This window comes from Protopterus annectens, chromosome 7.part0 (assembly GCF_019279795.1).
Source record: "Protopterus annectens isolate FY-2018-M chromosome 7.part0, PAN1.0, whole genome shotgun sequence".
Taxonomy (NCBI): domain Eukaryota; kingdom Metazoa; phylum Chordata; order Ceratodontiformes; family Protopteridae; genus Protopterus; species Protopterus annectens.
This window is the reverse complement of record NC_056739.1, coordinates 1,667,147,367-1,667,173,198: the sequence shown is the minus strand read 5'-3', so window position 1 is coordinate 1,667,173,198 and position 25,832 is coordinate 1,667,147,367. Positions and strand designations below refer to the sequence as shown.

The 25,832-nt window shown below is 36.7% G+C and overlaps 1 protein-coding gene across 1 annotated transcript in view; it reads left to right on the top strand.

Moving 5' to 3' along the window:
• Positions 1–25,832, top strand: part of CACNA2D2 (calcium voltage-gated channel auxiliary subunit alpha2delta 2) — a 5,241,953-nt gene that overhangs the window by 195,578 nt on the left and 5,020,543 nt on the right. The window contains exon 2 of the mRNA XM_044078189.1: positions 8,930–9,011. Within this exon, the coding sequence (XP_043934124.1) occupies positions 8,930–9,011 (82 nt within the window). The remainder of the gene's footprint in view (positions 1–8,929; positions 9,012–25,832) is intronic.

Sequence of the window (25,832 nt, the reverse complement as noted above, 5' to 3'; positions counted from 1 at the left end):
GCTTGTCGCATTTACTTGTGTACGCCATCCCCTGACTCTTTCTAATTGACGTCTAGTCAGAAAATAAGCTAGGTTCACATTTAAAGATACAGAAACCTAAATTCCTTCTAAGGAAACATAAATAATATAAAAGGTTCATATAAATATACACAGATATTTATTTTTGAAGCACTTTCAGTTTATGGCTACTGATGTCTTCTAGCACCTTGATAGATAAGGACATATATCTGCTTGTCTTTCTATCAGTTTAGATTTCCAGACATTTTAGCTATCCCTTACTATGTTTTACACAGCAGAGTTTAAAAAGCAGAAATTAATCATCAGCAAATAAAATCACTGCTGTTTTACAAATTCTCAAAAGAAACTAGTAAATGTCAAGCAACTGACAGGTTTGTTTTGGGGAAGGTTGCCATTTCCCACGCTGGTGCTCCTGCAGACTACTACTGATGTCCTGCTGCCAAGGTATGCCCTCGGGTGGGCAGGTGGGATGCAACAAGAAGGTTGGATGTGCATTTGGCAAATCAAACATTTAGATGGCGGTATGGTATACTAGATGGAGAAAGTGGAAGCAATGATTGTATAGGCAACTATAATGAGTAACATAACAACAGTGGATTTGACCCGGTGTGTCAATTATGCAATGTTTATATCCCATGTGGCTTTGGGCTTTGTCGAAGCATCTGTGTTCTACACACATATTGTGTTGGATCTGATTTGAGTGGAAGGGGGAGAGGCTTAGCCCACACCCTAATTTGTTACTGGGTTGCCATGCATTATGGGCATGCATTGTGGCAGGTACTCAACGGGCTATCCATCCTTAGATGGCTCATGCTGTTCCCGTTTGCTCATCTGAATGGTGACTGCGGCTGTGCTCTTCTTGTTATGTTGCCTGGCTGTGGCTTCACCCTTCTTATAATATTGCCTGGCTTTTTACATTATCAAAAATGACACAATACTAGTGTATGCGGGTATATCATGTTACTGTTAGTGTGGATAAGGATGCTTGACAATGCAACTATGATTCTTGGACCTTTCTGCAGACGGGTGTGTTGTCTGGCAGTTGAGAGCCTGGTTGTTCCTGATCAGCAGACCTGTATTTTTGTGTTTCAATGTGACTGCATGAAAGGATGCCAGTATTGGTCTGCAAGTTTGTTGGGCAGTAGATTCGTTGGGGATTGATTTGAGGAGACACTTGTATTATGGCTGGGGCACTTGACATTTGATAACTGTATCCTCTCAATGATGCGTTCTGTCTGGTCATTGGCTGTAAAACAGCTTTTCTGAGAAATATTGTTGTGGTGCCAGTTAATGATTTGGAATGTTTCTATATACAGTCGTGAAGCAATTGCCAGGATAAAATGGTACTCTTGCAGTGCATGGATCATCGTGGTTGTCCTCCGATGGAGGAAAAACAAGCTTCTTGGACACCTTTTTGACGTGGTAAAGGTGTTACCCCATGGTTTGAATACGTTTTGTCTCTTTGCTGCAAAATGGGTTGGGAATTTTGGCCTGTAATATTTTCGTACATGGTGGTTTGAATCTTGGCAGCTTCCATTGTTTTGATGTGTTCTCCAGTATACTTTTGTTCAGTCATAGGATTGAATTACTGGTGTTGAGTAGGTCAGGATTGTATCTCCAGCACTTGTTGTCAGCAGATAGAGTCACTGGTTGGGTGTCAGTCTAAGCTGTGGGAGTTGATGTGTGATATACATAGATGTTTGCTTTGAGGGTGTGGTCAAGTGCGCTGCAGTTTTACCTCTGTACTGTGTCAGTTTTCATTGTGCAGGGTCCCTCTGAGGGTTGATGGAAGTGTTGGCAACAAGACACTCAATCAGGTAACAACATTATGAGTGGTCTCTTGGATAAGGGAGCTGTCTAAATTGTGATCTTGTTGTCTCTAGCCATGGGAATTGTCATTGAAAAGCTGAAAAATGCAATCAGAGGAACATATTTAATGTCTACTAAAGAAATATTAATATACTTATACATTGTATCGCATTTCAGTTTATGTTAAACATGAAATATGATGTGGTTTCAGAACTATTCATGTTTTTATTCCAATATGACTTTGCAAATATTAATTTAAACACTGGTTTCGGACTTGAGTAGTCTAAAACAATTGCACAACAATGGTACTGTATTATACAGTAATGTCAGTAAATAGTTTTCAACAGATGTATGAAATATACAGTTATAGATTTTAACATGATGTTTATTAATACCCTAAATTATTTTGAAATGATACTACCTTAATCTAAATATTTGTACCTTTTGAAACCTGCTTAGAAGTAAGTATTATTGAATTACAATAAGATGAGTAAAGAATATATGTATATATTTTAGCTGATTAGATTATCTTAATATATTATTCAATTATCTTTATTTAAAAATAAGAGGATAAGAGAAACTGATCCAAATATTATTTGTGAGGGTAGAAAGTTTGTTTGGTTAGATTCACTAACCAAACGAAGAGGTATATTACCTCATAGCAATAGGGAATTTTTTTAAGGTTAAGAATTACAAGTTTGGAAGTTCTTTGTTTTTTTTTATTCTATCACTTTGGTGTCACTCAGAAACATGCAAAAATCATACAAGAAAAACTTTTTGAATTCTGTATCCAAGATGGAACTAAGAATAAACAATATTTACATAAACTCACACATAAAACAAACTCAAAACTAGGAAATGAAATGTTTATCCATAAATGTTAATGGTCTAAATAATAGTAATAAAAGGAGAAGCCTATTCAAGTACATAAACTTACATAAACCACAAATAGTCTTTTTACAAGAAACACACTTATTAGATAGAGATATAAACAACTTAAATATTAATAATTACACAGTACTAATAAACTCTCAATACAAAACAAAAAAAAAAGGAGTAGCTATACTACTTCGCAACTCAACTATAACACCTAAAATAATTACTACTCATCAAGATACATCAGGTATGTTTTGCCTAGTTTCAATAGAGTTAAATAAGAGAATCTATATGTTAGTAAATCTATATTGGATCCCAGGACTAGGATTAAAAACAGTTAAACAGCATTTTGAAGAGATAATTCATTTAACTAAGGGTAGCCTGATATTGGCAGGAGACTTCAACTGTATAATGAATGAAAAAGATACAGATTCTAAATCCAAAAGAAGAAAACAACCCATCTCTAAAGCACTATCAAAATTTATAGATACGTTGTATTTAAAAGATATAAATGAATTTGCAGAACCAGACTCACTAATCTTCACATTTTATTCTCATAGATATAAAACTAACTCTAGAATTGATAGAATATATGTTGCCAATGACCTAATAACAAAAATTGACAAAGTCAAAATCATAAATTGTCCTTTATCTGATCATAATGCCATAGTCTTTGAGATAGAGCTTACACCATTTTATTCAAATCCCACATCACAAAATTGAGAGATTTCAAAGAATTTTATGAAGAAACAATCAAAAACTTTCTAGAAATAAATTACACAGAAGATATTTCAGAAATATATGTCTGGGATTCATTAAAAGCAGTTACATATGGGAAGATATTATCCTGGTACATAAATAAAAGGAAGTTATGGAATAAAGATATGCTAGACTTACAAAACAAAGCAGATAAATTGAAACTGGAAATACAAAAGGGTAATGCTACTCAAGTTCAAGAACTTACACAAATCAATAAGAAGTATACAGAATTGCTACACCATAAGATTATGATTAACTTAGAAAAGATAAAAATAAACTCATACTCTACTAATTCAGCACACCTGAGATACTTAACTAATAGAACAAAAAAATAATTAAATCTAAGCAAATAAAAGAAATATTTATTCCCAATACTAACAAAAGAGTTACGGAACTAAATGATATTTTAGAAGCATTCAGACTCCAATTTAACATTGATAATTCCATAAATACTCAAGATACACCTACTAAGGATATAAAAAAATACTTAGAAAACAATATTCATATTAAATTAACACAAGAACAAATAGACGTTATAAACAAACCAATCAATATGACAGAATTAAAATCACAAATTAAAAAGCTCAAGACAAATAAAGCACCTGGCCCAGACAATATGCTACCAGAAATGTATAAATTAATACCCAATCAAGCCATATCTTTATTATTAAAAGTATATGATATAGCCAATAAAGATTTGAATATACCACCCTCTTGGAAATATTCATTGATATCCCCAATTATCAAACCAGATAAAGATGAGAAACAGTGTTCCTCATATAGGCCAATATCATTACTCAATATAGACTACAAGATGTTTATGGCTATATACGCAGATAGGATCAAACACTTTCTTCCTTTCTTAATTCACAAAGATCAAACAGGTTTTATTAAAGGAAGAAATACTTCAGATAATATTAAAAGAATACTAACATTAATAGATTATAGCAAACATAAAGTCCTAAATTTAAATGTAATCTCATTAGATATTAATAAAGCTTTTGATTCGGTTAACTGAAACTTTCTTTCACTAGTTTTAAAAGAATATAACTTTCCTTCTAATTTTAATAATCTTATCCAAATACTATATGAAAAATCTACTGCATATGTTAAACTGGGATCATATAGATCAGGCCCTATAACAATAAAAAAGGGAACTAAACAAGGTTGCCCTTTATCACCATTGTTATTTGCATTACTCATAGAACCCTTTGCAAATCAAATCAGATCAAACAATAACATAAAGGGCATTTGTATTAATAAAATGTTAAACCTTAAAATCCAACTCTTTGCTGATGACATACTATTAACTCTCTCAGATGCAAATGAGTCTTTGAATGCTCTATTTAACTCCATGAATAAATTTCAAAATATTTCAGGCTTAAAATTTAATGAAAACAAAACTAAAATTATGCCCTGTAATTGTAAAAAAAAAATAATATAAACAAAAGATTTTCCAAATATATAGTAACAGAAAGTAAATTATTATATCTGGGAATAAATCTACTCAATGAATTAACAGATTCTCTAATATTTAACTATAATAAAATACTAGACAAAATAGAACAAACAATTGGTTACTGGAATAAATATATCTTTTCAACAGCAGACAGATTATATCTTATTAAAATAATCATATTTCCCAAAATATTATACTTAATACAAAATTTTTCATTGCCACCTCCCAAATATATTATGCAAAGATACAATAAACTAATTTTAAATTTTCTATGGTTTCCAAATAAACCCCGTATAGCCTTAAATAAACATTTGCCAGATTGGGAAGATGGTGGAATTAATTTACGGATATTGATTTATATATTACCTCATCTGTTATTAAAAACATAACACTATGGTTAAATAATTCATACACACCTATATGGAAACAAGCCCATGAGCAGATTTACATAGAAATCAATTATAATCACATACAAGACAACTTAACAGTAATACCATCACCCCTTATATGGATGTTAAAAGATTATTTTTAGGAAAAGGAATAATATTAATAAATTGCCATCAAACTATGTAAGTTCTACACTTTCAGTGTTCAGAACATATATAAACAAAATACCAAATATTAATTCTTGGATTTTTCTTATTTTCCCTATAGCTTTTACACCAAATATTCTAGATACATTCCAAATATCTAAAATAAATATACTTAAAGAAGAAACATTACTCTTTTGGCATCAACTTATAGAGAAAGGGAAAATTCTAACAAAGGAACAGATAATTTATAATTATAATATAAATAAAGACAATTGGCTGTTTTACAAAATCTAAGGCATTTTCTTATAAATAAAATAGAACAAATGCAACCTTCAGTTAGACATGAAACTCCAAAACTCATTGAATACCTTATTCTTATCACAAAACAGCCTTATCAGGGTACAGGTTATTTGTCTAATATCTATAAAATTGTTAAAAACAAAAACTATCATGAAAAATCATACTGGGATTATTATACTTTAATAAACAACCATCCTCCAGTTGAAGAAGAAAAAGTAATATTCTAAAATCTTCCAAATTTTCTACATTATCAAAATACTGGCAATTATTCACTTGGAGATATCTACACAGAAGTTTCTATACACCACATAGGTTAGCCAAAATGTATTCTATTGAAGATCAATGTTGGAGATGCCATACCAAGATAAAAGCAGATTGGCAGCATGTTTTTATGAATGTATATGTCTCAATATGTACTGGAAATCCATTAATTATTTTTTTCAGACTGTTTATAATGATAATTTTCAATTAACAAAGTCTTTAATTTTATTCAACTCTCCTATTCCAAACTGTGTACCAAAAAGACACTAAAATCCTATGGTCACTATTGGCAATTTCACGTAAAATCATAACTATACACTGGAAAAATGAGGCTTACCACGCTCAAGGAATTTGAGACTTTAACAACAACAGTTGCTCACATGGAAATATTAACAGTGAAGAACAGAACTAAAAGATCTACTTCTTACTATTACTCTTGGATGAAAGTACTGGAAATACTTGAAAATATCGAAGAAGATATATCATCTTATGTTTCTAACTTTATATAATATAGAATTTCAATGTTATTTGCATAGACACCAATGTAAATAGTTATATAATGGTTTGAAGTTAGTAATGTTTTAGAATTATAAATATGTTATTTATCTTTATTTCATGTAATGTTTAAGACATCTTATTTGAAATAATAAAAAAAAATATTTAGTGAAAAAAAAAGAATCTTTGCATTGCAAATAGTACATCATTAAAACAAAATGCACTGGTGCCACATAGTGCAGCTCCAAAGTGAATTTTAAAGATATTATACACTTACCAGATTCTTGCTACTTTACAATCAACTGCTGAAATTTTGTACGAGCTAAATTAACAAAACAAGTATTACTCAAATGAGAAGTCTTTGACCTGTTTTGGAAGAGGTTTAACTGTGTTTGAAAATGTTAGTTAATTTTATGTGGAATCACACTAAATGAATTTTAATAATGATCATATATATATTATCTATAATGTAGAGGATTATGATTGTGCCACTGATCATAATCTATTTATTATGTGTTCAAGACATGGACGCCAAGAAATTCATCTGCAAGTGAAACTCATGAGGTAAAATTCTTGGCATCAATGTCGAGAACACATAACGAAGAGTTATGATCATCATCTCTGTCATAATTCTTTGTAGTTCATGGAGCTTTATCTGCTGCATGTACTACTAGTTACACAAAAAATGCTAACTGTTTTGAAGGCTTTCAAAGACATAAAGCACGGGGGGGGGGTGGCGGCTCTGTCAGAATGACAATATTATGTTTTCCAATACACTCTCGTTTTGTACTACTCAATTGTCTAGATTTTTGCAGAATGTCAAGATTTTTGCCTCATTTGTTTGGTCTGTTCCTCATATGGTCCATGGTAGACTAATCGTGGAGGACTGAAGTCACTGAGTAGTAACATGCATTTGAGTTTCAGAATTAGTATCTTAAAAAAAAAAAAAAAAAGAAAGAAAAAAATTTAAGTGAACTCAACCTGTTATTCTAGCTACTTTCCAAGTTTTAAGAGGAAGTGACAAATTATCCCTTTAGGCAGCAGTACTGCAGCTGTCATTTACTGGTCGGTATTGTCAAATTTGATTGCCTAACACTAGACCTGACCTTAAAAATTTAAGCAGGGGATGCTTAACAAAAATTAAGATCATGTCCCCTGCCACTTTAACACTTAACTGATTTTTTTTCCAAATTTCATACTGTAATCACTGCACTGCATGTACTATAAAATATTTATGAACAATGCAAGTCTTAGTTATTGCAAATGTCTCTCTGTGGTTTGGGAACTCTGCTGCATAGTACAACATATTATTTTTGTGTATGAAAACCCCATTTTAATTTTCTGATAAATAGGAGTGGTTCAAGGACTTGTTCTTGGTTTGAGGGAAGGTCACTGTGACAGTCCCAGAGAACCTATTATCTAAGCAAACCTTTTAGTCCTTAATTCAGGTTTATGCCCTTGACTAATTTTGCTGCCTTGTAGCACTTCATGTGTGGGACCCTCCCTCTACTCCCGTTTCAAATATTACCCTTTTTGGTGGCCTCTGTTTGCTTTTTTTCTTTATTCCTCATTAGTTTATAATATTATTTTTCATCATGTTTGCCTTGAAAGCGTCTAGTCTAATTTTACTTCATCCTTAATTTTTTTTCCTTTGCACATATCCATCTTCTATACACAGCTTAATTTTGAATTCATGCAAATAGCATTAAATTACTTCTCATTAAATACGTTTTATTTCCAGATAGACATATCTACTTCTGATTTCCTTAACTGATTTGTCGTAATTGCAGTGCTCAGAAATAAGTCCATAGTAATAAGTTATTTGAAGATTTGCTTAAACATAGCATTAGCTGAGAAAAAAATTGTGAGCAATTGTGAACCTGAGACATAACATTGAAAATTGGTACTAAAACTGTTATTGTAATCTACACTTACAAATTCAAACTGTATTTAATTCATTCTTTTACTTTGTGTACTTTAAAGTGAACATTTTTATTTGACTGCTATGTTTGATATTGGCCAAAGTTAAAATGTTTTTTGGATCAGCTAACCAAAAAAGGTATATAAAGAAATGTTCTATAAGCAAATAAATGTGGGATTAGCTGTAAACCTGTGTTGTGTTTTCACTATAAACCAAACTTGATACACACCTTGATGCTGGTCATTTAACCCATTTTCTGAATTAGTTTATCTGAATGGATAGTTGTGTTATTGTTGTTATTATTATTGTGTCTAAAATCAACTTTTAAGTACTTCATTTGTAATCCTTGCAGATGCCACTTTTAAAGAGATGTGAAAAGTGATACTGGTGTGAGGAATAATTTCTTAGTAATGAGTTTACTGATGAGAATAGCTGTTAATAATACATTGTCATTGATCAGTACAGGTCATGTGACACTATTCTTTTTTTCCCATGCAGCATGCAATACTGGGCTGGTCGATTAGAACAGGAGATTGACAGAGTGATGAAACTCGTCAGTGGAGTACAGGAGCTCAGATCAGTAAGTTACATAGTTTAATTTAATCTAATACCTGTAAACATGTTTGGCTCAAATGTGAAAGTGACCACTGACCACAGTTATTAGAAAACACTGCCAGCAAAAACAATGTATACTAACGTGTACTGTACATTTTATTAGTAGCTTGTTTTGCGGTGTGTGTGTGTGTGTGTGTGTGTGTGTGTGTGTGTGTGTGTGTGTGTGTGTGTGTGTGTGTAAATAATATATATGTATATATGTATATATGTATGTATATATGGAGAATGGTTTGCGCTTGCTGTAATGGTTTCTGCTTAATGAGTTAGGTACAACTCATATGACTAGGTCCTGTCTGTCAGTATTACATGACTCTGAAACAAGTGTTGCCATTGTTCCTGGTTGCATAATTGGTGCTCTTACATCATTGTTATTTATAGGCCTATAACAGGGATGATGAGACTCTATTAAACTTTATCTACATAAGCTGTAGATCTTTTAGCATAATTAAAACAAAGTACTCAGTACCACTCAGGACGAACAAATAAATTAATGGTAAGTTATGAAGTAATCTACTAAATTATAGTTTTGTATTTCTGGTAGACCTCAGTACCTTAAGCTGGTCTGCTAAGCCACATTTATCATCCACTACTATTTGAAGGACTTTTAGGGCAAAGAAATGCTGTATACACACATTTTATATTTTTGCTTAAATACATTAATAACCGTATTATTTAAAATAGCAAGGTATGAGTTCAGAGGAAAATGATTAATGTTTTCTAAACTGATCTTGCACTTTACACATCCAGTAATACTAGTTCATATCCACATCCACATTTTACACATCCAGTAATACTAAGGTGTGTGTGTGTCTGCGTTTGTGTGTGTCTGCATTTGTGTGTGTCTGCGTTTGTGTGTGTCTGCATTTGTGTGTGTCTGCGTTTGTGTGTGTCTGTGTGTGTCTGTGCGTCTTCTGTATAGAATTTTTAATCAGAACGTTAATATTGGTTCTTACCCTTTTGTGTGTGATACAGTGAAAACAGTTAGCATTTGATGAAGCTGGATGCAGGTATTGGAGTAAACTAAGCAGTATAAAAAAATAGTAAAAATTGAAGTGAATAGTAAAAAATACAACTATATTGTAATTCTCTTACAACATACAAACTCTCACTTTTGATGTGTATCCTTCAGGCTTACCAGATGCAACAAAGCAAGGGGTTATTTAGTACACAGTGAACATTTTATCAAGTGATCAACAATTAAGCTGCAGTCTTAAAGCCACAAGTAAAAAGCTGGAAGAGTACAAGTAAAACATAGCAGGCCAAATTCAGAAAGGTTACTGTGAGGTTTAAGCTTTGTGTGCACCTCACTGTAACGATTTTCAATTCAGAGACAGCTGTATGATGGTTCCGCACCATGAAGAGGTGCAACTTCATGGTGTCCTGTCTATGCAGCCTACCATAAATGCTAATGAAACATTCTGGAGAGCAGCCTGTGCTAATTAGTTATATTACCCCCCCCCCCCCAGAATGCCTCTGGTAAGGCATTTATGTAGTTGAGTGATTCAGAGAATCACTCATTTGCATAACTTAAATTGTCTACGAGTGTTAGTGAACATAGCCAAATGCTCAGGTTCATTCAATCATCTTAGAGGTAAGTGCTGGGGAGTTTAGCTGACTGGTAGTGTTGGGTTTTGTGTGCGTGTGTGTGTGTGTGTGTGTGTGTGTGTGTGTGTGTGTGTGTGTGTGTGTGTGCTTGTGCATGAATGAAAGGGTAAGTGTGCCTGTGAGTGTGATTGGGTGGCAGTGTGTATTTGCCTGTGTGTGCATGAATGTGTGGGGGTGGGTGTGATGGTGCTGCCATGACTTTACAATCCCCTAGAATAATGAGCAAATCATGCAAAACTGGATGAGGAAACACTAGACACCACGGATAAACTCATTTATGTTGTGCCTTAAAAGCACTTAAGAGAATAAAGTCTTTGAACAGAAAAGACATGGCTTGGGGAGAACACTGAACACCTGGGATGACTCTTCTTATCATGACTTAGACACTTAAAAATTAACAGAACAAAGTTTTGGTGTGTGAAAGGCATGGGGCACAGGAACAGGGATGCACTCTATAGCTTGCCTAAAAGCACTTAAAGAGATTCAAACTCTACTTCCTTAGCTCTTAGTTTTCTGTGCTGCCAGTAGGCACCAGGCATACTTCTAAAATATTAACAAGTCTTTTGAAAAAAAAAGTAAAAGGGGGATTGAGTCTTGCACCACTGACACAAAAAACAGCTGCTAAAGCAAAAGCCTTAACTCACTACCCTAACTAATCAGTTAGTGTACCATTTGTTCTTAGACAGTAAGAAGTATGAAACTTTAATGTTTGTCATTATTCACTGATTGCAACAGTCCATGAGTTACAAGGAAAAGGGCACCTATAAGAGGCAACAGAAGGAGCTCTCTGTAAAATAAGAGGCAGTTGAGATATATGTTGGTATTCCCATGTGGGGGGCTTTGGGACAGTGCTGGAGAGAACGCTAGATAACACCAGGAAGAACTGTTAAAGTGTTACTTGCACTTGCATAAAATATTAATGGAATAAGCGGTTGTGCTTTACAAATAGTAAGAAGATTGAAACTCTAGTGTCTGGCATTATTGGCTGTAGTCAATTAAGATGTATGAGGGGCAATGAAGAAATAAAAGGATACATCATGGACTTTGTCAACCCATGGACAGATAAGAGACGTGTGTGTGTGTGTGTGTGTGTGTGTGTGTGTGTGTGTGTGTGTGTGTGTGTGTGTGTGTGTGTGTGTATGTGTGTACGCGCACGCGTGCATGAAATGGTGTGCGCGTGCGAGACGGTGTGCGCTTGCGTGTGAGACCGTGTGTGCGCATGTGTGAGACAGTGCGCGCTCACCTGTGTGTTTGTGTCTGTTTGAATATGTGTGTGTTTATGTCTCGCAGAATGATTAGGGCAGGTGACTTTGTCAATGTGTTACATGGGCTGCTGTGTTGACTGCCACAGAAAGTGCTGAATTGTACTCACTTGTAGTTAATGGCAATTCAGAGACATGCAAATTAGCTGACAATGAGAACTTTCTTCATTGCAGGTAAAATGTCTCTGAATTGTATTTGTTGGCATCATGAAAACAGTTCCTTTTGGCTGCAGCTCTTATCAGCTTTGGTATGGTTCCTACTGAATTCCTGGGATAATGTTATACAAAACCAAACCAGTCTAAAGCACATAAATCTTTTAAAACTTCCATATATAAATATGAATAAATATGTACCTAAATCTATTCAATTATGTGTATTTATATAGAAAACTCAAAATACAAAAATAAGATGAATAAATAAAGGTACAGACAACAATTACTACATTAATCTTGAACTGGTGTAATGATTTCAGTACTAATTTATTATCTACCCGATTCTCAGTCAAGCAAACCCAGATTCCAAAATTTAGTTTACCATCCTTTTAGTATTTCTAGCAAAAGCGTTTCACTGTAAGGCTGGTTTCAAACATGTATACTAATTACTGGTCACACAACAGGGAAAAAAGATTTCTGTTTTTATGTGCATAACACAAGCAATTATATCGCATACTGCATGCATTTATCCCGTAATCTTAACCATTTGTTCTTGAGTCATTACAACCTGACCAAGCAACCAACCATTTAGCAATCGCCTTATGGAACCAATATGTATATATGTGTGTATATGTGTGTGTATATATATATATATATATATATATATATATATATATATATATATATATATATATATCGAGAGAGAGAGAGATGCATATAGTATGTATATACATTTAGATATATTAGTGCTGTGTTATCTTCTCTTGGTATGTTTTTAGCTCCTACAAGCATTCTCTGAAGTCGTGTTTGGATGTATTGAGCATGATGTTATGAAGAAAAATATGTTTATGTAGCTATGGATAAATTAAGTATGCATGGCAAACATTTTGCATGTATAAATGTCTCAGCAGATTGTTAGTAAATAATTGCTTGCAGGCACATTTCATCAAATGTTTATTACTGTGATAATTTTCATTTACAATTCTTGCCAAGCAATCATTGTACTTGGTTATGTCGATAACGGCACTCTGGGTGTATAAGATTTGTAAGACACAGAAAGCATTCTGTTTTGCATTCTGGGCTGGATGTTTGGTGAGACTGCAGAGTATCAGTCGTTCTGAGGAAATTACTGAAGCAATCCAAAGATATTGCATCAGAAGGAATACTAGGCATAAAGTCTATTGGTACTCAGAAACAGTACTGAATAAAACTAACAGAGTAAGCTGTACACACTATCTCAGCAAAGGAAAACAAACTATTCAAGTTCAACTGTAATGCAAGCTTTATAGCAAGTGTCTACCCATAAAAAGGAGTATTACCTGTTTTGTGTAAGGGAGCAGCGAGATGTTTTTGATAACAATGGTTAGATAAGGTTTACAATTTGATTTCCATGTGCCATGTTCTGTTTGACACCAAGGTTTTGATTTGAGCTTTATTTAGCTACAGTGTGATTTGGATCACACTAGTAAAATTATTCACTCATTTGTCTGTATTTAATGTCAAAATCAGATACCTCATTTCTAATATTAGAAGGTAGACTTTTTCAGCTCTTGAAAAATCACACATTATTTATACCAAAGGGTGTTAATAGTAGTTAGACAGGTTTCTCTGTGCAAAATAGTGTGTCGTAGGAGACTGCTACTCTTAAGAGGATGCTCACCAGTCGTGTGTGTGTGTGTGTGTGTGTGTGTGTGTGTGTGTGTGTGTGTGTGTGTGTGTGTGTGTGTGTGTGTGTGTGTGTGTGTGTGCGTGTGTTCTAGTTGGAATGCTGGGTTAAAAAAAAAGAAAAAAATCTTTTGTGTCCAAAAAACAGTATCCACTCAAATTAAATGTAAGCTTGTCATTTTCTATTAAAAGGAACTTATTACTATTGCTTATTTTAAGTTATGGCAAACAAGCTAAAATGCATTTACATATATACTTTGTCATTTTCAGGTGTAGTGATACTTGCTCACTTGCTTTTTGCACTAACATCTACAATACTAACAACTTATGGTATCAAAGCCTTTTCAAAGTATTATGCTAGTCCTACAATCACCTCCTTCATCAGGTCTGAAGTCAAGAGCACTTTTGTGCAATAGCTCCATTACTCAAACACTTAAGCATCACCCTTTGCGAAATGTTATTGCTGGCCTGTTCTACTCCTTGCATGCACAGACATTTCATCTAGTGTGCTAAATAAATTTTCCAAGATAACCATTTTTTTTTCACTTTCTTCCTTATCCATTTTTATAATAACCACATTAATACCAAGATGTTCTTCGTGTTTCACTGTTGCAGTTATCATCTGTGGGTTATCCCTGCTGTGGTAGCCCTTGGCTGGCCCGAATACCAGAGTCAATGCATTTGTGCGCCGGCTGCTGTCCCCTGTAGTCTGACGTCAGGTCATCAGTACTATAAAGCAAGGCAGCCATCATCATTACACCAGTCTTTCTTGCCGTGGAGTCCATAGCAGAAGCAGTTTGCACGAGTTCCGGTCGGTCGCTAGTCGGAAGTCTTATTTCAGCAGAAAACGTTTAAAGCTAAGTAGCCTGTTGGGGACCCTTTTTTCTTGCTCTAACCAATGTCCAGAAAAGTTGACAATTGTCTCACTTGTGGAAAGCAAACCCACACCGAGACTTTCATTCTTACTGAGTCACTTGTTTAGGCCCAGACCACAATGTCCCTCAGTGCTGGTTCTGTGTCCTGTTTAATGCGAGAACCATTCACCGTAGAGCACTTTTTGTAGGCAATTATTTTTATATTCCATCTTTGAATTCCGATATGGTGTCCATCAGCCAACAATCCGCCACCATTCCAAAAAACGTGAAGATAGAGACAGGCCACAGAGGGCTAAGCCATCCGACGATGCTACTGCTAAACAAGTAGTCAGTTCTCCTGAGTTCAGTGAGTAGCTTTTGCAGCCCCTGATGCCCAACTCGTTTTCTATGCAGGCCTCTGCTGAGACCCTTTCGGAATCTGGTATGCCGCAGAAATCCACTTTTTCTTGCGAGTCTTCAGCTGTCTCTCCCTCAGTTGGGTCCGGAGCCGTGACTCAGGCACCGGCTTCCGAGGAGGCCATTCGCACTACCGATTCTAGACAAAAAAATGACTTCTTCTCTTCTGACTACCATTTCTCAGAGACTGATGGATTCTTTTCAGCCTCGAAACCAGGCCACTTGTAGGAAATCTGCTTCTAGCCATCATCTTACTATTGCTCTCCCCACCCCAAGCTCAAATGCTTAAAATGGCGGAGGATCTCATCTCCCTTATCCAAGGTACTCAAGCCCCCACTCCAAAAAGGAAAAGGGATCCTTCTCCAGAAATTATGACAGACCAGGAGTCTAAGGAATCTGATTACTCTGCCTTTGAAGAGGAACAACAGCCCTTAACTGTTTGAGGATTCAGATGCAGAGGAATCCATCCCGCTGCCTCCCATCCAGAGGACCTCTCCTTCAGGGAAACCCTTCACTCCCTCAGGAAACATTTTCATTGGGAATCTCAGGACTAAAATGTCTTAGAGAGTTTCTGGACATGCCCCAGCACAGACCCCCTGGCCATCCCACCTATTCTAGAAGTGGTGGATGATGTTTTCCTTTAATCCAGTTTAGCCCCTGATGCCCTGCTTCCTGCCCCAGCTAAACCTGACAGGTACTACAGAGTACCGGATTCTCACAAATAAATGTACAGGAACACTGCTGCAGACCCTGAGGTCATTACACAGAGACCCAAAGGAGGTAAGACTAGTTCTGCCAAGAATCCTCTTCTATCTGACAAAGACTCCAGAGCTCTGGACAGATGGAGAAAGAAAGTATACACCTCTGCAACCTTAGCTATCAGAGCACTCAATTGTCAGTTCTATATGTTAAAATAACAACACACTAGAACAATTAAAACAGAAGATTGCTACCTCCCCTGACAGTGCCAACTCAAAAGAGCTGGCAGAATTACTACACTCTGCTTGTCAAGTGGCCAAGCACTCATTAAAATGTGGATATGATGCCCTAGAAGCCTCTAGCAGGGCAGCAGTGATGGGATCTCTTATTAGAAGACATGCATGGCTAAAGGAACAACCTCTCCCCAATCATATCAAGTCTAAACTTATTGATGCACCCCTAGATAAGGAACGCCTGTTTGGGGAAAAAGCAGAAGAGGTGCTTAAAAAGATGGAAGACAAAACAAAATCTATGCAAACAGTAAAAAATTTCTTTCAAGTTCAACCAACCAGATTCAGCAAGAACTTCCCCTGTAACCACTGGGCCTTCCCTGCACCCAACAGACAGAGCCAAAGTAAGCCCTGCAGGGACAGGACATCCAGGCCCCCATCCCAGGGCCAGCAAATAAGCAAACAATGGACCACTTCCACCTCTAAGGCAGGGAGTTCTAAGCCAAGCTTCTATGTTAAGCACTAACAATGACTCCCCTCCCCCACCCTCCTTTAACTCATCTAAAACTAGGAGGAAGGCTCACCCTTTTCAAGGACAATTGGGTCTCTCTAGCTAAGGACCAATGGGTATTAAAAATAATTTCTCAGGGATACAGATTCTCCTTCAGTGAACTCCCAGTTCCAAGAGGGTACCCAGACCTCCCCCCAAACCAGTGGGCAGAGGCATTAAAACAGGTAAAAACCCTAATATCCCAGGGGGCAGTAAAACCTGTCCCGACGGATCAAACAAGAAAAGATTTTTACTCCAGACTATTCCTTGTCCCCAGAAAAGAGGGCACTTGGTGCCCCATCCTGGATCTGTCCAAATTGAACACCTCTTTGGCGGTCCGCAGATTCAAAATGCTAACCTTGCAGCAGCTCCTGCCTATGCTCACACAAAATGCCTGGATGGTGACACTAGACTTAAAAGATGCCTACCTCCACATTCCCATCAGGGAATCGTGCAGAAAATTCCTACACTTCAGAGCAGGCAATCAGCACCTTCAGTTCTCTACACTGCCCTTTGGCTTATCTACTGCTCCCAGAGTTTTCACCAAATGCTTGGTCCCAGCTATAGCATTCTGCAGACAGACAAATATACAGTTTTAACACAACCAAAAAAAATAAAAAATATAATCCAAATATAACAACAGAAAACAGGATCCAACACGAATTTGTTGGATAGTCTCTCTCTAGCGCCTCGGCTTCCGCCTTCAAGGAGAATACTATCAAATACATTCAAACACATATTTATACCATGAAATATTAATTAAACAATTTAGCAATTAATTACAAAAAAACTCTTTAGTTGCATTCTGCATTAATACCACTGGGTGTCATAGTACCATATTTTAATATAAAAACTGTTTCTTTGTATAAAAGTTTCTTTTTAACTATTTCATCATTTTTATCTACAACAATATGTTCTATATACAGTTTTACCCTTACCTGGACGACTGCCTCATTCAGGCGAACAGCAAAGAAGAGTTACTTCAGGATCTTCTCTTTGTCAAAAACTCCTAACTTCCCTAGGGTTCACCATCAATGAAAAAAAATCAAAGAAAAACCCCACCAGGAAAATTATTTTCCTGGGAGCTGTGCTAGACACAGCAACCCTAATGGCCTTCCTATCCCTAGAAAAGCAGAGTTTCCTGCCTCTCTACTTCACCCGGCTGGCTTCCACAAGTCACCTGTCTGTGAGGAAGTTCCTGCAAGCCCTGGGATACATGGCATCTTGCATCCTTCTCATCCCTCTCACCACTCTTCACATGAGAAAGATTCAGTGGTACTTAAAGAACCTTTGGTGTCAGCACTCTCAGTCCCTAGAGACCACTCTCCCACTGATCCCTTGCATAAGGAATGAATTTCTCTGGTGGGCAGAGGCCTGTGCCATGAACAAGGGTCTTCCCTTCATCCTCCGCCTTTCTGTCCAGACAGTCACCATTGATGCCTCAGACATAGCTTGAGCCGCTCACCTAGCAGGCAGGTGTACCCAAGGCCTTTGGAATGGCCAGCAACTTCATTTGCACATCAACCATAAAGAAATGATGGCAGTGCAAAATACTCTGACTTCCTTCCAACCCCATCTCAGGCCAGGGATCCTCCTTATAAAAACTAACAACACCACAGTAATGTGGTACATCAAAAAGCAGGGGGGCACCCAATCTTACCCACTGTGCAGGTTATCCATGAGTCTGTGGCTTACAGCCACCTACATGGGCCTTTAACTAATTGCCCAGTACTTACCAGGGATCAACAACACAATGGCAGACCACCTAAGCAGAAACCTACTGGACCCCCCATGAATGGCAACTCCACAGAGAAATCTTTCTGCAACTCACCCAGGAGTGGGGGATCCCAGAGGTGGACCTCTGCCTCACACCTCAACCACCATCTGCACAAGTTTTGGACCAGGGAGTTTCACCTTCTAGCATGGAAGGAGGACATTTATTCAGTTCAGGCCATTTCTGCTTTTTTCAGTATATCTTTATGCCTTGACCTTCACCTGGAGCTCCCTCTTTGTGTACGCATACCCTGCTCTCCCCCTGATTCCCAAAGTTTTGATCAAAATAACAGAGGACAGACCAACGGCCATCCTCTTCGCTCCAGATTGGCCCAGACAGTATTTGTACCTCTTACTACGCAGTTTGACCTTACAGCCTCCCAAGCTGCTTCCCCTAAGGTCAGATCTCTTGACCCAGGAGAGAGGGAAGGTACTGCACCCAGACCTACAGACTCTAAAACTTTCAGCATGGCTCATACACTAAAAACTAACAAGAAGTCACTGTTAAGCAAACAGTTCCTGGACATCATTACAGAGGCCAGAAGGCTAAGGCTCAGCACAAGAAAATCTTATGCAGGAAAATGGAAAAGATTCTGCTCCTGGAAACAATCAAAAGGGGGCAGTACCTCCCAACCTTCCATCCCTCTCATCCTGGATTACTTAGGAGAGTTGCTGAAGAGTGGGCTCTCCTTCTCCTCTATTAAAATCCATGCCTCGGCCATCTCTGCCCATTATGATTCAGACCCATCCCTCTTCTCTCATCCTTTGGTTAAGCAATTCCTCAGAGGGGCTTCTAATATCAGGCCTCCCAGAAGAACTCCTACTGCCCCCAAGACCTGAATTATGTCTTAGAGAAACTAACCTTGCTTCCTTTCAAACCTGCCGCTTCAACAGAAATGAAATACCTCTCCTGGAAGACTGCCTTCCTACTAGCTATCACCTCAGCCAGAAGGGTCTCAGAACTTCAAGCTCTCATGGCTGTCGAGCCCTTCATAAATTTTCCATGCAGACAGAGTCTCCCTGAGGACTAATCCCTGTTTTATGCCCAAGGTGGTATCTGATGTGACCCTTTGCCAGGCCATAAACCTTCCCATCTTCTTTCCCAGCTCTCAAAACAAGGGGGAAAGAATTCTACACTCACTAGATGTGCACAGACAACTCAGATACTATCTGGACCACACTAAGCCATTTAGAAAAACTGACCAGCTTCTTGTAAGCTTTGCCCCATGGGCAGAGGGAAGCCCATCTCCAAACAAACCATTTCCAAATGGATTTCACACTGTATCCATTTTTGCTACAGACTACATGGGAAATCCATCCCTAGGTCAATCCTTCCCCACTCCACTAGGGCAACCTCCACTTCCACTGCTTTCCTCAGAGGAGTTCCTACCAGGGACATATTGTAATCGGCCACCTGGACCTCTGTCCATACCTTTACAAAGCATTACCACCTACTTCTCTTTTCAAAGCCCAGGGCAGGTTTGCCTCTGCAATTCTGCAGGGCCTCCTGACCCATACCTTGGACTCTATCTTTCCTTCCACCCATTACCTCAGCTTTGGGAATCCTCCCACAAGTGATGACTGCAACAGTGAAACATGAAGAATATAGTACAGTCGTGTACACTTACCATAAATGTAGATGTTTGAGTGTATTCACTGTTGCAGTCTTGGTTTCCCTCTTTCCATCCCCCTTTTCCATCTTCCTCTAGGGGGACACATACTTGCCAGGGTGGCTCTTAGCCACCAGGACCACTTCTCTCTCTCTTTTCCCTTGTGCTTCTGACAAGTTAGGGCAAGAAGAACTGATGTAATGATGTCTGCTGCCTTGCTTTGTAGTACTGACATCAGACTACAGGCGACAGTAGCCGGCGCACAGAAACATTGACTCTGGTATTTGGGCCAGCCAAGGGCTACCACAGCAGGGATAACACACAGGTGATGACTGCAACAGTGAATACACTCGAACATCTACATTTATGGTAAGTATACACAACTGTACTTTCCTTGTAGTCCTCATGATTTTGACATATCCTACCCCATCTACTCTCTCTGTCTGTTATGTTTTTTGTAATTATGTCTAGCAGTTTCAGTATTTATCTTTTCCACTTTGCTCACAGAAGCACTCCCTTCCTTCCAGTCTTATCCTGGTTAAATGCAATAGATAGTGTCCCCATTCGATGTCTCCTGAAGACAATATTCTCCTTCCTTCCCCCTTTGTCTCCAGTCCTTCCATTTTGATGTACCAGATGTAACTTTCATCTGATGTTCCTGGATAGTCTTCCTTATTAAATCCAGTTGTCTTCAGATACTGTTTTAATCAGTTTCATGGTTGTCTGTGTGCCAGACCCTGTCCCAGCATTCATACTGCAGAAACATTAACCGTGGATGAGTCATATCCTATCACAAGATGAAAAAATGGACACGTACTGTACGTGTGTGTGTATGTATGAATATGTATGTGTATACACATGTGTATAAATAAACATTTTGTTTACAGACATATACACAAACATGTACACACGTATCTATCTATCTATATATATATATATATATATATATATATATATATATATATATATACATATACATATATATACACACACACACACACACACACACACACACACACACACATACATAAATGTACACACACACACGCATATATATATATTTATATATATATATATATATATATATATATATATATATATATATAAAATATATATATTTATAAATATATATATATATATATATATATTTTTTTTTTATATACATATATATATATATATATATATATATATATATATATATATATATATATGTATACACACACACACACACACACACACACACACACACACACAATTATCCCACACTTAAGGGCAGTTTAGAAGATCACAAGTTCAAATTTAGGATATTTATGGGATGTGGGAATGAACCTGGAGAACCAAGCAAAAACTTCCATGGAGACAAGAAGAATATCAGATTACACATTAAAGAAACCCGTGGTGAGAAATGAACTTATGAACTAAGTACTACAAGGCCACAACTCTAACAAGCATGCCACTGTTCTGTCGATAACTTCTCACTTCTCCATTTCTACATGACATTCTTTCCACGGTTCATCACCTTTTCAGACTAGACATTTCTGCTTTTTTCAGTATATCTTTATGAACAACCCCCCCCCCCTCCAGTTAACTTTATAAATATCCCTGCTTAAATAGCAGTGTCATTTGCCAGTTAGCATTCCTGTTCTCACTTTATCCTTTGTGTTTCAACATTTTTTTTATTTTCGCAGCTTGACTGAACTGAATAAATGTCCTCCTGTCCATAACTCCCAGTCAGATGGTATGTTAACCCACACAGACTTGTTACAGACTATCTGCCCCAGTCTGCAAGATTAGATGCCCAATTGTATCTGGATTATTTTGGACCTGTGCATACTTTTTACTATGTACATTCTCAGCGTGAATCAATTACCTTAATTCTGTTTATTAAAGGTACTTTCTTGCTTCTTACATTAATCTTTGCAGGTTCATAGATCCATAGGTATTAATACACTATTGATCCGTGAGGATCTGAAGAAACATAGCCTTGCATTCCCATGGTAGTTATTAGCCCTTATATTTTGTGTACAGATAACCCAGAGATAGGCAGAACAAGGATATGCGCAGACATGTACATGTTGTCCCTATCCTAGATGGACAAGGTAATAGACCGGGGGTGAATTTGAGGTTACCCATCTATGAATCCAAGTTATGTTTGAATATAGTAAGTGAAGCACTTTGCTTTATGTGGGGATAGAAGACTGTTCCATAGAAAGAGAATGGTCTGTGATACATACCCATCCCTCCAGCACCCTCTAGTTATGCCTCAGAGGAGATGAAGATCCACTGAGCAGGTGTTTATGCCACCAGTGGATTTGTGAATGTGCATTATAACTGACAGTATAGGGTCTGTTAGGCTTTATGACAGAGGCAAGGCAGATGTCCCATCCCAGTAGCCTGTAAGATATTGATAAGAGGGGCAAGAGTTTCAGAGGGTCTGCAGAGGTTTTTTGATTTAGGCCCCTCATTTCCTTAGTGGGGAAATGTTATGGTCATTCCATTTATGACAAGTACATACCACAACGATCATTATACTTAGTAAATAACTACAAAAGTAATGAGAGGAGTTGCATGATTACATCCCTGCACCTGGATGCCATACCTTTAGTCAGCAGCTGAGCAATGAAAAAGGACTTCCTTAAAATAGTAGATACATGGTGACCAAAGACTATTTCATTGTTGACATGGGTTCCTGGATCTCTGACTGTGGGATCAATTTTAAAGGGTGTATTGTCAATGTGATAGTTACAAGGGGAGTCATGTTTGATTTAATATAGAATTATACATTTTTTGGTATTTAGTTTTAGTCCATGGTTTTGACACAGACTGTTTTGGACAGGCCCACTTGGAGGATTGTGGCATCCTCTGGGGAGTTTATGATCTTCAAACAATTCAGATGCAAACTTCTAAGATTAACTTTAATCTCCATGAAATAAATACCAACGAGGAGTGTCTCAAAGACTGAACTCTGGGGTACACTGCTAGTGACAAGTCTTTTGGAGGAGGTACAGCCACTGACCTTCATTTTCTGTTTTCTATTTGTGACCCAATTTCCTATCCAGTGTGTGACAGAGATATTTGCGTTTAGCATGCAGAGTTTATCTGTGATACTAGAGTGTGTGATTGTGTTGAACACCTTTCACAAGGTAGGTGATGTGTACTGATTTACTCTCATCCATTGATATTGTAATTTTCTTAGGAGACATCAACCAGGTTAAGAAGGCAGGATCTGCCCTTGATGAATCTGAGATGGCTTATTTCAAGAACCTGTAGATTACTTATATCCTTGTGAATTAATTCCATAATGATCCTTTCCATAGCCTTATGGATGAAGCTGGACAGGTTTATGGGTCTGTAACTACCTAGGTCCATTAAAGCCCCACCCTTATTCAATTTTGACTGTTGCTGTCCTCCATTTATCTGGTACAAAGACTGTTTTGAGGCCGATATTGAATAGCCTCTGTAGGGTGTCTGACAAGTCATGTTTCAGGCTGACTAGCAGGAAGCCTGGTATGTTTCCCAACCCTGTAGAAATATTGTTTTCAGCTATAGATAGTGCCATGAGAAGGAGTTCTGACAATATTGTAGAGACAGAGGGTGGACTTTAAACTAAATTTGTCTGCTAGTAGATTGGCAATGTCCAGATCTGTGATATAATTTATTATTAGCTTGCACAGTGCTGGGCTTTGTTTCTAAGGCTTCTAAAAGTGTTGTCATTATCCTTTGCTTGTTGGCTCTTTTTACCTCATATTTGGCTTTGTTGATTTCATTAGGGTCCAGAGATCATTGTTTGGTTTAGTAAGAGCATTTTTGACATCTTTATAGTTAAATTTATTTTTACTTGCAATCCTTTTTATTTTGTTAGAGTATGTTTATATTGGTGTTCCACCATATATTTTTTTAATTTTGCATTGTTATTTCTGATTTGGACAGATGCAGCAATGCTGGTTTTACATATGTAGAATATGGCAGTAATGTATTTTGTATAAGTAATGGGGTTGTCAGGATGAAAGGAGCTTTGTAATTTAGCCATGGGATCACTCAGTTTAAATCGATTAGCCTTGGCATAACCTCTGAATACCAAGTTACACACACACACACACACACACACACACACACACACACACACACACACACACACACACACATATATAGTATATTTACATATATCACACTTTGGTCTTATGGTGAGTGTCACTGATTCATGGTCTGTTTTGACCAGGTAGGAAGTTACAGATGGGGAGCAAAGCTGCCTATGAATGATAAATACAAAGTCCAATATTATGTTGCCTCTAGTTGGAATGCAGACCAGCTGGTCTAGAGAGTTTGTATTGATGAAGTCTAAAAATTACTGGGTATTTTATGTTGAGCAAGTAATATAATAATTTGTAAACTGAAATACTGTAATTATGCAAACAAATATTAATAGCACTATAACTATATTAGGTAGTCCCCAATTATTAGTTTGACTATTGTTCAAACAGATGTATTCTTAATTTTGTTGCATATTAATTTTGTAGATGTTTCTCCATTTTTGAAATATTTTCATAATTGAGTGCTATGCATATTTGCATATTTAATGGGCACATAAATGTAAACATCTACAAAGCAGTGGTAGTTAAGACACAAACTGAGAAAGGAAAGTTTTTTCAGTATTTTGCATTCTTTCATTTAATACCATTGAGTACCATATAAACACCTTGTAGTTCAAGTTATGAATATAAGTAGTAACATAAAGCATATGTGCCATCATATTTCTGGAAAATAATGCAAGTTTTACATGGTACCAAATACTCACATTTGTCTGGTTGGCCATTGCTAAGCTTTATGTTGACTGCGCATGTGATATACTGTTCCACAATGCACCCATATGAGTGATGTCTGAGATATTTACAAATGTATTACATTTTTACTTATATGCGTATATTATTACTAAATAAGTATAAATGTCTGGTAAACAGAAAAAAGACAGCCAGCAGGTATAATTTTCTGATAATCTTAAATAAAAATGTTACTTCTCAGCTCATCCCACAGATCACCTAGGCTTAATCTCTTTGCAGTTATTGAAAAGAACAGAAAATAAATATCTCCTAACTTATCCTCAATAATTACTTTTAATACTCCAAGATTAAAAACAATCATAATCAACAAATGTAAAGCAAAACAAATTTGAGCTGATAAAAATGCAATAAAGAAGAGTAAAAGAATATAAACAATGCAACATTGCAAACCTTAAATGTAGTATTCCAAAGTAGTCTCACACCAATAGCAGGTCAGTGACAGATCCAAAAGATTGAAACCTTTTTCATTTATTGTATCACTTCATCCTCATATTTTAATATTACACATACACATGCTATGATATATAACATAATCCAGTCTAAACTCTTCCCACTTTCTCTTCCTCTCCTTAAACTCTTTATAAGTAACCTAACAAGTTTTAACTTTTTAGCAGTATCACTATCAACTGACTTCTCTTCAAATATCTATCCAGCTTCACTAACTCATGGAACTCAACAGTTTGTTTCTCCTTCTCTCATTATCTAGTTGTTTGTTTATTTGTCATACAGTATTTCAAATGGTTTACTATGGTATACGCTACCCTCCATAGTGAGAAAATATACTACATTATCTCTCAGTGCTAGCTAATAAAGTAACACTTTTGTTTTCTGCCTGGAGGAAGTCCTGAAAAAAGCTGTGCCTGTCAGCCTTTTGCCTCCCCCTCTGTGTGTGTGTGTGTGTGTGTGTGTGTGTGTGTGTGTGTGTGTGTATATATATATATATATATATATATATATATATATATATATATATATTTATATGTATAGGATATATATATATATATATATATATATATATATATATATATATATAGAGAGAGAGAGAGGTATATCTATATCTGTCTCTGTTTGTTCAACAAACATGGGGGCATGATTTAATGTCAAAGGTATGGATGGCCGAAAGGTGTATA